This window comes from Hylobates moloch, unplaced genomic scaffold, assembly GCF_009828535.3.
Source record: "Hylobates moloch isolate HMO894 unplaced genomic scaffold, HMol_V3 SCAFFOLD_9, whole genome shotgun sequence".
NCBI classification, from domain to species: domain Eukaryota; kingdom Metazoa; phylum Chordata; class Mammalia; order Primates; family Hylobatidae; genus Hylobates; species Hylobates moloch.
Genome location: NW_026652284.1, coordinates 24,198,383 through 24,212,418, shown reverse-complemented (window position 1 = coordinate 24,212,418; position 14,036 = coordinate 24,198,383). Strand labels below are relative to the sequence as shown.

At 54.5% G+C, this 14,036-nt stretch overlaps 1 protein-coding gene across 2 annotated transcripts; it reads left to right on the top strand.

Annotated features, from left to right (window-relative positions):
- Positions 1–4,512: 4,512 nt before the first annotated feature.
- SLC30A2 (solute carrier family 30 member 2) lies at positions 4,513–13,762 on the top strand. 2 transcript variants are annotated; one of them, XM_032759388.2, is made up of 8 exons: positions 4,513–4,784; positions 5,453–5,673; positions 6,225–6,371; positions 7,118–7,271; positions 7,970–8,129; positions 8,873–8,978; positions 11,071–11,205; positions 11,677–13,762. In XM_032759388.2, exons 1-8 carry the CDS (start codon positions 4,735–4,737, stop codon positions 11,820–11,822), a joined length of 1,119 nt encoding a protein of 372 aa, XP_032615279.1. In that variant the 5' UTR covers positions 4,513–4,734; the 3' UTR covers positions 11,823–13,762. The 2 variants fall into 2 exon arrangements, with proteins under 2 accessions (XP_032615279.1, XP_032615280.1); XM_032759389.2 differs by lacking the exon at positions 6,225–6,371.
- Positions 13,763–14,036: the final 274 nt, after the last annotated feature.

Below are 14,036 nucleotides of genomic sequence, written 5' to 3'. Positions count from 1 at the left end.
AAAAAAAAAAAAAAGGAGGCAGATTAATAGGAGAAAAGGCACACAAATACACAAATTTATTTGACCATGGTTTTATGAGATACAAGAGCCTTCAGAATGAAGACCCAAAGATACAGGAGAAACTGTCCATTTTTAGCCTTCAGTTTAACAGAGTATGGACGGCCGTGTAGAAATACGCCTGGACAAAAGAGCTTGATCTGATGCTGACAGACTGAGTGGGGAACCCCGCGAGGCCTGTCTGTCGAGATTCTTTTCGGCCTCTCTGCGCAGCATTCCTTCCTTCCTCATATGGCGCAGGACTCTCTCTGGATGGGGGTCTTCTGACCTACAATCAGACAAAGGTCAAATAATTTCCTATGGCCAGTTTTACACAGAAAGAAAGGGGAAAATTAGAGTAATATTTTTAGGTTTTACGGCAGGCTTTTGGAGAAGAGGGATTGTAGTTTTTATGGCTAGCCTTGGGGGAGAATAAAGGACCAGAGACAGGAGGGCAGGAGAAGGTCAAAGAGAAATGTTTGCTTCCGAGGGAGGCCTTCATTTCAGGGTATTGTTTTCTAAGACCCTACGAGGTACACTCCCAAGGCCAACAGAGGGAAGGAAAATGGAAGCGAGGCAGGCAAGGAGGGAAGCCAGGCAAGGTGTTGCGTGGCTGAGCTGGCCACAGCTTCACCAAAGACTGGGCTGGCTGCTTAGTCATGTGAAATGTTTCCAGCAGGCCATAAAGAACAGAACATGATTCAAAGTCCTTCATCTGAGAGAAGAAAAAAAAAGAAATGTGTCTGCTGGCTCCTTCCTGTCTCCTGCCTCCCATACTGTTCATTCCGCCTTGACTTCAGGTGGCACAGCTGCAGGGGGAGCAAGGTCACCTGCCACATTGGGTGATACTTCAATTGAGTCTGGAAATGGTGGGAGGTGCCAGGGCCTCCACGGTCCAGTTGGGTTGGACAAGGGTGGGGCACCTGCTGTCTCCACCTCAGTGAACACAATGGGGGCCAGGCTGGTGCCCAGACTCATGCCAGGAAAGGCCAAGTCAGCCACCGGCAGTAGGGGATGAATTCATGACCGTGGCCCAGTAGCATCCAGGATCTCCATGAGCAAGAAGCCAAGGGCCTGGAGAGAGACAAGGCTGAGCGAATCCGAGGCAGCGCATTCACTGGGGCTGATACACCAGGGACTTACGACTTTGAGGAGCATTGCAGAGCCTGTTCCCCCTTGTAGACATTCAGATCACAGCAGCAAATTAAGGGGTCTGAGTCACCCCACCGTAAAGAAAGCAAATTAACTTTAGACGAGGACCATCAAGTCCATGGTGCTTGGAACGAGAGACCCTAAGTCTCTCATTTTGTGTGTGTGGACTGAATTTCCCAACTTATTCATATGACATCCTCCAGAACTAGAGTTATGTGGAACTTGCTTTAGGACAGTGCTCAGAAACCCTCACAACCTCTGCCCATTTTCACTTCTGGGAGTCTTTCTAAGGCTAACTCGGTTCCTAACTTTGAATTTCAAGGAATCAGATTTTGCTCTCATTTCCAGTCCTTTCTCAAGTTCTGAAGCATTTTTAGTTTTTAAAACAGGGCGTAATACACACACACACCCTTAAAAGTGCACAAAACCAGTTGTAGAGTTTAATAACCTATTGTAAAATGAAACCCTATGTTACTACCACTCAGGTTAAAAATAAAAAAAGAACATTGCCAGCCCTCAGAAGCCCTCCATGTGCCCCTCTACCACATCACAGCTCCTCTTTCTGATTGGGGTAGCAGAAAGACGAGCGGTCAATTTTTTGTTTTTTTGACAATCACATACTTGTTTTTCTTTATGGTTTGGTCTCCTAAAGTATCCTCCCATAGAAAACTGAAGGGATTTGAGTCCAGAAGGAGAAATTTGAGGCCAGAAAGAGAGAGGCTTTCATCACCTTGAAATCACAAGAATCAGTATTATAACGTGTGTACATTCTGTTACTTCTCCAGGCTACTGATCATGTAAGCAACAAGCATTTCAGCCCCATACCTTGTCACTTATGGAAGAGAAGAGAGAGCATTTGAGACTTTGAGCAATCAGTTAAAGGTTAAATTCCAGGAAGATACCTGTTAATTGCAACTAAGGGGATCTTTCCTTCGCCATAGGAAGGGCTCTTCCTGTACTTGCAAACTAGAACCCTTAAGATGGTATGAAGGGTTCTTGATCAACATGCTTCCTTTAAAATCATGCTGCAAGAGAGGAAAGCTGGCTTCAAGGGGGTTCTTCCAATGAATCTTGAATACAGTTCCATGGGCTGCTACATCAGAATTGCCAGGAAAGGTTTATTTTTCCCCAAGTCTTTAATTCTGAAACATTTTTTTTTGTTTTTTTTAGACAGAGTTTCACTCTTGGTTGCCCACACTGGAGTGCAATGGCATGATCTCGGCTCACTGCAACCTCTGCCTCCCGGGTTCAAGCGATTCTCCTGCCTCAGACTTCTGAGTAGCTGGGATTACAGGCGCCGGCCACCATGCCCGGCTAATTTTCTTATTTTTAGTAGAGACAAGGTTTTGCCATGTTGACCAGGCTGGTCTCAAACTCTTGACCTCAGGTGATCTGCCTGCCTCAGCCTCCCAAAGTGCTGGGATTATAGGCGTGAGCTGCCGCACCCAGCCAAAATTTTTTAAATACTGAAAAGTAGAGGGAATAGTTATGGTGTACCCCATTTACCCATCACTCTGTTTCAACAGCTGGTGACATACTTGTTTCTTCTATACCAGTACCGTATCTCCCCACTGGGATTATTTTAAGGCAAAACGCAGATGACATTTTATCCCTAAATACTTTAGATAAAGGTTTTCTTTGAAAAAAATCATAACCTCAGGACCAGCCTGGACAACACGGTGAAACCCTGTCTGTACTAAAAATACAAAAATGAGCTGGGCATGGTGATGGGCGCCTGTAATCCCAGCTACTCAGGAAGCTGAGGCAGGAGAATCACTTGAACCCGGGAAGCAGAGATTGCAGTGAGCTGAGATTGCAGTCGAGCCTGGGCGACAGAAACAAAACTCTGTCTCAAAAAAAAAAAAATAATAATAATAATAACCACTATACATAAAAATGAACAATAATGACACAATAGCACCAGAGAATTTTATAAATACAGATTCCTAGGCTCTGCCCCAGACCTACTGAATCCTGGAATTATTCAGGCTCCACACCCAGAAATTCTGGTTCGGTTGGTCTGATGCAGAGACCTGTAACCTGCATTGTGACACCTTCTCCAGGTAATGCTGAGCCTGCTGGTGCTCAGAGTAGACCTGAAGAAAACCAGGGTGTCTGAAGTTTTCCAGAAGAAAACCAGAGTCCAGAGAAGGCAGAGAGGCACTCAGTGAGGACCCAAGCAGAGCGGGCGCACCTCACATCCTCACTCCTGGCACCCCGTCTCCTACAAGACGAGAGACTGAAAGAGCCCCTTCCTGTCCCCAGTGGTGTGGGCAAGAGGCCTGCGCCTCTGACTCATGTCTATGCGAAAGGCCATACCCACCAAGCCTATGTCCTAGCGACCAAGTGTGCTGGGGAGACGAATTGACCAGACAGGGAGGTCTCCAGCAGCTTCCTACGACACAGAGGGCACCTGTCAGAGGCCAGCGTGGGCACCACAGGTTCCCCAGCCCCCAAGAACCGCCAGGGAAGGAGGCTGCTTCGAGTTGGTGGGGCACCAAGCTGGCCAGGAAGGACAGGGCTTCTCCCAGCGGTACCAACACGGTGGCACCTCTGGCCTGCATCTCCCAGGCTTGCTTGTCGGGCTTCCCGGGGCTCCCAGGAGCCGCTGCGGGGGAGGGGAGAAGGGGTGGCAGCAGTGGCAGTGGTCGCCTCTGCCCCGATGGTGACTGCCGATGACACTGTTCTCTGTGCGGGTGGAGAGGAGGAGCTGGCGCTGCTTCAGTGGCGAGGATGGGTCGATCAGTCCCAGCCGGTCCTAGGGAGAGACACTGCCCCAGCCTGAGGGCGGCGCAGCCCACCCCACCCCAGGACCCTCCTAGCAGGAGGGCAGCAACGCAAGCCGACCTCGGGGGGGGGGCTCCGGCCTGAGAGGGGAGCATGATCAAACAAACCCAGGGCAGCCGCCAGTCGGAGGGGGCAGACGCGGCCCCAGTAGCCTCTGGAGACCCTCTTCCGAGGCAAGGAGCCACATTCCTGCCGTCGGGACCACCAAAGCGGATTTCTACAAACCAAAGTCGAGAACTTTTCGGTGGGGACGCGGCCCACCCCGCGCGGGAGAGGGGGCGCAGGCGTCACCCCGTCCTCACTCGGCAACACCCGGCGCCGCGCCGGGCGAAGGCTGGCAGACTTCTCGCGGCCGGCAGGTGGGCTCCGCGGGCCCCACGGGCGCAGGCACAGGTGTGCGGGGCCACAGCCGGGCGCCCTTTGCAGCCGGCCACCGCCCCCCCTTCCCCGCGGGCTTTTGCACACGACGCGCCGACGGCCGCTTCACACGGGTTGGCGAGGGCCGGATAAAGCCGGCGGCCGCGGGGCGCAGCGGCGGACCCGAGACGCGGGAGCGCTTGGCGCGCGGAGCCAGAGCCGGAGCTGCAGCCGCAGCGGGAGCCGGGGGAGCTCAGGGGCCGCAGGAGCCGGGCCGGAGTGAGCGCACCTCGCGGGGCCCTCCAGGCAGGTGGGTGAGCGCCACCCGGAGTCCCGCGCGCAACTTCCAGGGCGCACTCGGCGGGGCGGCCGCGCGGCTGCCGGGACTCGGCGCGGGACTGCATGGAGGCCACGGAGAAGCAGCACCTGTTGGACGCCAGGCCCGCAGTCCGGTAAGGCGAGAGCCTGGGGACAGGCGGGAGTTTTGGTGGCAGCCGACGCACCTCCGCGTTTGCCATCCTAGCAGTGGTTGGTTTTGGTGGCGGCTTGAGCTGGGACCATGCAGGAGGGGTGGGGTGAGGTGAGGGAACGAAGATAATGGGCTGTGGCCCAAGGACCGTCTCTCCCTTGGGGCCCAGCCCAGATCCTGACCCCTGCCTGCCGGGGGGCCTAGGGCCGGGGGATTGGCGGTTCCCAGGCCTGGAGTCCCGCCCCGCCCAGCACTTTGCCCCAGGCAGCCCCGCCCCGGGGAGGCCCTGTGTCCCAAGTGCGCTGGAGGGGGCCTGCTCTTCTCCCAGAGCCTGCGCTCTGTTCCTTCCCCGCGCTCCACTGGACAGCACGCCCCTTGGCCGGTTCCCAGGGTCTTCGCCTCCTCTGGCCTCTGAAGGGATTGGGGAGGAGGGAACATCCCGGGCCCCGGGCCCCAAGACTCCCACTCCCCTAGCATCCCCGTCTGAACACAGGCTTCTCACCTCTGGTCACTCCTCAGAGATCGTCGAGCTCGGAGCGTCCTTAGCTATTTTTCCCAGTGGACACAAGGCCTCACAGAGAAATGGGACTAGAGTCGGCCCTCCTTGCCTCATCGCAGAGCTGAGCGTTCCCTCTCTTCCTCTCTGGCCAGGTCATACACGGGATCTCTGTGGCAGGACGGGGCTGGCTGGATCCCTCTGCCCCGACCTGGCCTGGACTTGCAGGCCATTGAGCTGGCTGCCCAGAGCAACCATTACTGCCATGCTCAGAAGGGTCCTGACAGTCACTGTGACCCCAAGAAGGGGAAGGCCCGGCGCCAGCTGTATGTAGCCTCTGCCATCTGCCTGTTGTTCATGATCGGAGAAGTCGTTGGTAAGCACTTTTGGGCTAATTAAATGAAGTTGGTGCATGGATAGACTGGATGTTCCCAGCAATACTGACACTAAAAGTCCCACTTACTGGACACACACTACGCTAAGCCTTTATATACACATTATCTGATGCAGGTCTAACAACAACCTCTGTTATCACACGGGTGACGTTATTCTCCTTATTTTACAGATGATGAAACTGAGGCACGTTCAGGTTAAGAAACTTGCCAAAGATTACGCACAACTAGTAGCTAAGGGAAGGCCTGAATTCCTAGAGGGAAAGAGCATTTACTGAGTATCTACTATGCATTCCAGTCCCTATTTGAACTTGATGTGCACATTCACCCTCTAAGTAGATATTGGTGGCCCGTTTCACAGAGAGTGGAAGTTGAGACTCAGAGAGAGTAGGTCACTTGTCACGGTTGTACAGCTCATGGGTAGAGAGATCTTGAGCCCAGAATGTCTTCTTCCAGAGCCTGTGGTCTCCCTGCTGCACACACAGTCTTGGGAGCCAGCTCTCTGGGAAGCTGATAAGGACCCTCTACCCTGCAGGTGGGTACCTGGCACACAGCTTGGCTGTCATGACTGACGCAGCGCACCTGCTCACAGACTTTGCCAGCATGCTCATCAGCCTCTTCTCCCTCTGGATGTCCTCCCGGCCAGCCACCAAGACCATGAACTTCGGCTGGCAGAGAGCTGGTGAGGATCGCGGTTTGGCTGGAGATGGGGTTGAGAGAGAGGGTGGGTTAGAACAGTGGTTCTTAGGTGGCTGTAAAGGGTGGATGCTCCATTCCTCCCCTGAGTGAGGCCAGGAGGGTGATCTGGATGGGGGAAGAGGATGTCAACCACGGCCTCTGTCCTCTGGGAAATCCTGGTCTGATGGGGGAGCCCTGGTCCCAGTCATCCAGGAGCTCTCAGTCTGCAGGGAAGCAAAGTTGACCTTCCTAAGAAGTGAGGTAGCCAAGCTTCAAGAACAAATGACAATGGCATTAACACTGCACATAACTCTGTGGATCAGCTCTGGGGGGAGGGGAAGGCCGGCAAAGGCTGCTGGAAGGTATAGGCTTTAACCTGTCTTCCGTTCACCCGGGACTGCGTCGTCACCTTCCTCTTTGTGGGAGATGGCCCAGCCTGTCTTCCCCAGAAGCCTCAGTTTACTAGCTGAACAAAAGGCACATATTTTAATAAGTCAGCTTCTTTACATGTACAACCAAAAAGGTGGATTCAGATGATGACTTATTAGTTCCTTCTGGCTCTTACTTTCCTAGATATATGAGGGGTGGGATAAGGGGCAGCCATGCCGGCCATACCTTCAGCAGAGCCCAGTGGGACCCAGGCCCTGACTCTGTGTGGGGGCTGGGTGGGGAGGATCCTGAAGGAAGGGGGAAGCCTCCTTAGCCTCAGGCCCATGCCAAGGTGGGTGCTGGGGTTGGGTTCTTCCTCAGAGATCTTGGGAGCCCTGGTCTCTGTACTGTCCATCTGGGTCGTGACTGGGGTACTGGTGTACCTGGCTGTGGAGCGGCTGATCTCTGGGGACTATGAAATTGACGGGGGGACCATGCTGATCACGTCGGGCTGCGCTGTGGCTGTGAACATCATGTGAGTGGGGCCCCAGTTTCCCTCATCTCCCCTCCTCCTCCCGCCTCTCACACCCACACCTATGTCTGCTTTTTGGAAGGAGACCGTGCCACTTTCCAGCATATGCTACAGGGACAGAACTTCCCTAATGGTCTGAGCTCTGGCACCTGGAACACCTGGGTCCCACCTTAGGCCTAGGCCAAGAACACTGGGAGCTGTAAATCGGAGTCGTCAGCCACTTTACCCACTCCCTGATACATGTCAGGGACTAACCTTGGTGGCTTCATACATGAAGTGGGGCGGGAACAGGCCAGTTGTTGCAGGAGTAGCTGTCCCTAGGGGCAGAACCCAAGTCTGAAATTGGTTTCAGTTAGAGACAATGGGTGTCTCTTTCAGGGTCTTTCTCTTCTTTGTTCAGAGGCCTCAGTTTCCCCATCTGTGACATGATGGAGTGAACTTATAGTGACCTCCCTAATGCCCTCCTGCTCTGAGATTTGGCATTGTGGCATTGTTGTGCCCAGACTCAGCCTGGCATTGGCGCTGAGCCCTATCTCTCATGGCCGTCTGAACCAAGGCCACGTGGGTTGGACTTCTCACATGACCAAAGAGATCACAAGGTTTGGGGGCTTGAGATTTTTGCCCTACAAGTTGGCTAGTCCTAATAGGTGACCTCCATCTGCGACCTCAGCGAGCCCTTGGGTTTGTCTCCACTTCCATAGAATGGGGTTGACCCTTCACCAGTCTGGCCACGGGCACAGCCACGGCACCACCAACCAGCAGGAGGAGAACCCCAGCGTCCGAGCTGCCTTCATCCATGTGATCGGGGACTTTCTGCAGAGCATGGGTGTCCTAGTGGCAGCCTATATTTTATACTTCAAGGTCAGAGCTGGGACACAGGGCAGTGGGGGTGGCAGGGGAGTGTAGACCACCTGAGTATACTCTCTACAGGGGGTCCTTTTCAGATTCTAGCTCCCTCCCAGTTCTAGGGAAAAGGGTGGGGAGAGGAAAGGAACATTTATCCAATACCTACCAAGTGTCAGCACTTCTGATCCCCACAACAACCTGAAGGGTAGGTGGTAGTGTTTTCTGCAGCCCAGAAAGGTTCAGTGACTTGCACAGTGTCACACAGCCAGTAAAGCACACAGCCAGATTCAAACCTACGACTGTGTGTTGTCAAACCCTGGGCAATGCCCATCACATAGAGGCAGGGAGCTGTAGTGGAAGGAGGCAGGCGTTTGCTCTGAAGCTTGGCTCTCCTCCTTGCTAGCCACGCGATGTTGGGTGAGTTTACTTGCTCTAATGGAGCCTCAATTTCCCCATCTGTCAAATGGGGATGGATGGCAGATCAGATGGGATCTAAGATGCCTTTTTGCTCTGTCCATGTCTCAGCTCCTTGAGAAGGAGGGGTGGGAAGGGATCGCCTTATCCTGAACTGTGGTCTGTCCTTTCTGCTCTTGCAGATGTGAAATAAAGAGCAGAAAACTGGGAGGCAGGGCCGGGGCGAGGCTCATGCCCACCCAGCAGAGAGAGCACCTCTCCCCAACAGTGCTGGGTGGGAGGGGAGAAGGGAAGCTGAGGTGTTAGATGGTGAACTCCAGGTCTGCCTTCCTGTCTTCCTGCAGCCAGAATACAAGTATGTAGACCCCATCTGCACCTTCGTCTTCTCCATCCTGGTCCTGGGGACAACCTTGACCATTCTGAGAGATGTGATCCTGGTGTTGATGGAAGGTAACCTGGGCTTTGTGGTTCCCTTTTTGCTCTTGGCTGTCAAGCTCTAATCAGCTCAAATAGGGCATGTGTGTGTCTGGGGCATCCCAGCACAGGGGCGGGGAGCCAGGATCTGGAGCCCCGGCATAGGCTGGAAAACCTCCTGGGGCCCCCGGGCTGACCTTGACATAGAGCCTGGGCTTTCAGGTGTGGCAGTTCCTGGAACCATCCCCCAGCCCGAGTCTTCCCTTCCCCCTACCCCTAAGGGTGCCTCCTCTGCCAGGTCAGGTGACTTCTGGGGGACATCTGTAGCATCCGGAGCTCTCCAGGCCTCCCCTATACACTTCCCCAGGCTCTGGCTGCCTTCTCTCAGGAAGAGAGAGGGGGTGAGGATGATGCTTCCCATTGCACAGAGGGGACAGAGAGACTCTGAGAAGGACAGTCAGCCTTGGACAAAGCTACTGAATCCACTGCAGCACAGGCCTTTCCTACATCTCGGGGACCAAACAATGCCACACCCTGGTGGGACATGGCTGTACTTTGTGGGGTTGGAGAACGGTCAGTGCTGGAGAATGATCTGGTCTGCCCTGAATTACCTTTTTTTTTTCTTTTTTTGAAACAGGGTCTTGCTCTGTCATCCAAGCTAGAGTGCAGTGGTGCCACCACGGCTCACTGCAGCCTCAATCTCCCAGGCTCAGGTGATCCTCCTGCCTCAGCCTCCCAAGTAGCTGGGACCACAGGCGCATGCCACCATGTCTGGCTAACTTTTAAATGTTTTGTAGAGATGGGGGTCTCGGCCGGGCGCGGTGGCTCACGCTTGTAATCCCAGCACTTTGGGAGGCCGAGGCGGGTGGATCACGAAGTCAGGAGATCGAGACCACGGTGAAACCCCGTCTCTACTAAAAATACAAAAACAATTAGCCGGGCGTGGTGGCGGGCACCTGTAGTCCCAGCTACTCGGAGAGGCTGAGGCAGGAGAATGGCGTGAACCCGGGAGGCGGAGCTTGCAGTGAGCCGAGATTGCGCCACTGCACTCCAGCCTGGGCGACAGAGCGAGACTCCGTCTCAAAAAAAAAAAAAAAGGGATGGAGGTCTCACCATCTTGCCCTGGCTGGTCTCAAACTTTTGGGCTCAAGCAATCATCTCACTTCGGCCTCTCAAAGTGCTGGGGTTACAGATGTGACCCACCACACCTGGCCCTGCACCTTAGCTTTCTTATGCTCTAGGCCTGGGGTCTTGGGCCAGGGTCATAGGCCTCTGCATGGTCGGGGTCAGTCTGGAATGGAGTAGGGTGCTGGCCTAGGCTTAGCAGTATTCGGCTGCAGGTCAGAGCTTTTTCTCCAAGCACATGCTAACCCAGATAAAAGCGATGATGATGAAGATGATGATCGTGCCCTGGGTGGGTCCAAGGATTCTCAGGATCTGTTCTTTCCTTCTTTCCATTAAAAAATATATTTATTGGCCAGGCGCGGTGGCTCACACCTGTAATCCCAGCACTTTGGGAGGCTGAGGCAGGCAGATTACCTGAGGTCAGGAGTTCAAGACCAGCCTGGCTAACACAGTGAAACCCCATCTCTACTAAAAATACAAAAATTAGCCGGGCATGGCAGCATGCACTTGTAGTCCCAGCTACTCAGGAGGCCGAGGCAGGAGAATTGTTTGAACCTGGGAGGCAGAGGTTGCAGTGAGCCAAGATCGCGCCACTGCACTCCAGCCTGGGTGACAGAGCAAGACTCCGTCTCAAAAAAAAAAAAAAAAAATATATATATATATATATATTTCTTGAGCACCTACTATGGAGTAGGTGCTGTTTTAGGCACCGAGAATACTGTGGTAATCAAAGGAGACTGTCCTGCCCTCATGGAGTGTCCATTTTAGAGGGAGAAACTGACAATAAGTACATTCATAAATAACTTCAGTGTTAAGAGTGGAGAAGAAACACAATAGAGTGATAGGGCGGAGAGCTTGGGAGGTGAAGGCAGCCTCAGACCTGCAGGCCAAGGAGGTTTTCTTTGAGGGGATGACACCTGAGGAGCAGGAGCCGGCCCTGCACCAATGGGCAGGCGTGAGAGGGGTAGTTTCCTTTAGTTTCCCCCGTCCTTGCCGTCCTCAGGGACCCCCAAGGGCGTTGACTTCACAGCTGTTCGGGATCTGCTGCTGTCGGTGGAGGGGGTGGAAGCCCTGCACAGCCTGCATATCTGGGCACTGACCGTGGCCCAGCCTGTTCTGTCTGTCCACATCGCCATTGGTGAGTGCTTGGGACACTCAGGGTGGGGTGGGAGACAGGGAGCCAAAGGCCTGGTGCCATCCCCAGCGGGTCCAGGTGACCCCAGATGCTCACGGTGCCCATGCATCAAGCCCAGCCTCATGCTGAGTACTTGATCCACATTATTCCATCTGATCATCACAATCTCATTTATCCATGAAGAAACTGAGGCTGGGGTTGGGTGGTAAAGTTACTTGCCCAGGCTTTTACAGCTAGTATATGGCAGTAGGTGGCAGATTCCTGGCCTTAAGGCCAGTGCTTTACCAGCTCTTTCAGGCATGAGCCAGGTCTGGGCTGGGAGGCTACCTGGCAGAGGAGTGGAATCTGGGGGCTTCTCCATGTTCATGGTCCCCCATCCTGCTCTGCTGGGGATGGGGTATGAGATTTGGGCTCCTGATGGTTCCAAAGGGCCAGAGTAAATGGCTTCCCCCGCTGTGTCCTCTCGGCCCCCAGCTCAGAATACAGACGCCCAGGCTGTGCTGAAGACAGCCAGCAGCCGCCTCCAAGGGAAGTTCCACTTCCACACCGTGACCATCCAGATCGAGGCCTACTCGGAGGACATGAGGGACTGTCGGGCATGCCAGGGCCCCTCAGACTGACTGCTCAGCCAGGCACCCACAGGGGCACGAACAGGACCTGCAGGTGGCTGGACTGAGTGTCCCCCAGGCCCAGCCAGGACTTTGCCTACCCCAGCTGTGTTATAAACCGGGTCCCCCTCCTGACCTCTGTTCCATGTTCAGTGCAGAGCCTTGCCCCACTCCAGGAATGGAGCGCTTCCCAGCCTCCCATCTGACTACAGCCAGCGCCAGGGTCAGGGACTCAGCGAGTATAAAGCTAGTGTGACCCTGCTCTTCCAGCTCCTGGGCCAGCTCTGGAAGGGCTGTATTCGGGCCTAATCCTCAGCAAATGTTCTACCACTCGCAGGGGCAAAGGTGGTGAGCCACGGGACGTCCAAGGAGAGGCTGGCCCCAGCGCAGCCATACTGCCTGCCTCACCCCCCATTCTCAGTCTGGCTGGCCTTTGCCTTTATGAATCTGAGCCCCTCCCTCTGCCTACAGCAATAGGCACGGGGGTGAGGACCCTCACACTCTCAGTTGAGCCTCCCTGAGGCAGGGAGCCAGGAGGCACCTGAGGCCTGTCTGTGCCTTAGTCACTTCAGCTGTGAGCCAAATGTTCCCTTTCCTGGAGGGGAGAGGCTTCTTACTAGGTAAGGGACCTGTTTCCTCTTTCCTTATTCCCTCAGCTGTGCCAACACAAAAAACAACTTTGGCACAGGTGGTGCGGGGGGGGGGGGGGTAGAGAGATTTCAGCTTGGGTTCTGTGCTAACAGCCTCGAAGCCCCCTGGCACTTCTGTTGCCCTGAGAGTGTCCCAGGGGATTCAGAGTCTCCAGAAAGATATGGCTGGGCCAGCTCTGTTGCCTACCTGGCCTGACCCAGTCGGAACCTGGCATGATGGAGGGAAAGGGAAAGAAGTGGGGCTGCACTCGGTCCAGAGGCCAGCTAGGAGGGAAACCGCAGCTTCCTGGGCTTGTGTGTGAAGATTCCTGACTTAGGGGTGGCTTGTGTTTACAAGATGCAAGAGGGGAGACCTGTCCCCAACTCATCGAGACAACATGCCCAGTTATCAGTGAGTCCTGTGTCACAAGGTCTGTCTCTGCCATTGTAAGCAAGTGCCTTGGGCGAGTTGGCCTCTGCCCCACAGTCTCATCTGTAGACCGACAGGGTTGATGCCTCCCTCACAGGGTTGAGAGCAAGAGCCAGTTGGCCAAGTACGTGTGGTTGTTGAAGATTGGTTACTTTTATCATCCTGGAGACAGGGAACTCTGTGGCCTGAGGCTGCCTCACTGAGGAGCCAGGTGGGCTTCCCAGGCTCCCCAGGGGCAGAGCTGAGTTTGTCTTGACTGTTCTGGCCCAAGGTGGGAGGAGGTGGGTTTGGTCACTTGCCTCCCACTTTAAATCTCTGTCATTCCATCTGTGAAACGACCTCTTTGTGCCTTCCCAGCACTGTCATCCTGATCGCCTGTGTTCTAGGTAGGTGGGTCCTTCAGCCCCTCCAGGTCTGTGAAAAGTCTGTGGAAAGCACTGGCCTGGAGAGGGGTGGGGGGCTGCCGGTGGGTGCTCCATTCCACCACAGTCTCAGGGGACTCAACCTCCCCAACTCCCCACCCCCCACCCAAGCCATGGCAGGCCCCAGGAACTTGATCCTGGGCTTTGCTGTATGCCAAGTCGTTACACCCCTCTCAAGAGACAGTCATTGGCTGGGCACAGTGGCTCATGCCTGCAATCCCAGCACCTTGGGAGGCCGAGGCAGGCAGATGACTTGAGGCCAGGAGTTCGAGACCAGCCTGGCCAATATGGCAAAACCTCATTTCTACTAAAAATACAAAAACTAGCCAGGGGTGGTGGCTTGTGCCTGTAATCCCAGCTACTCGGGAGGCTGAGGCAGGAGAATTGCTTGAACTGGGGAGGCAGAGGTTGCAGTGAGCTGAGATCACACCACTGCACTCCAGCCTGGGCGACAGAGCGAGACTCCAGCTTAAAAAAAAAAAAAAAAAAAAAAGAGAGAGAGACCATCACTGCTGTCCTGCATTCTTATAGATGAAAAAACTGAGGCTCAGAGGTTGAATCGTTTTCCTGAAGTCACATAGCCAGTGCAGGCAGGTCTGGGAGTTCTGCCTCATTTCCGTAGACCTTCCTCTACAGCAGGGTCTGGGGACCTGGTCTGGGCTGCCTGTTGGTACAATACGAACCACTGGGACCAGCAGTGCCCGGCCCACGGGTGAGGACATGCCAAGGCAGTTGTGTCCTGGGT

Coding starts and splice junctions, on each gene's coding strand:
- SLC30A2 (XM_032759388.2), top strand. CDS start 4,735: ATGGAGGCCACGGAGAAGCAGCACCTGTTGGACGCCAGGCCCGCAGTC. Junction 4,785..5,452: donor GACGCCAGGCCCGCAGTCCG/GTAAGGCGAGAG, acceptor CTCTCTGGCCAG/GTCATACACGGGATCTCTGT. Junction 11,206..11,676: donor GTCTGTCCACATCGCCATTG/GTGAGTGCTTGG, acceptor CTCGGCCCCCAG/CTCAGAATACAGACGCCCAG.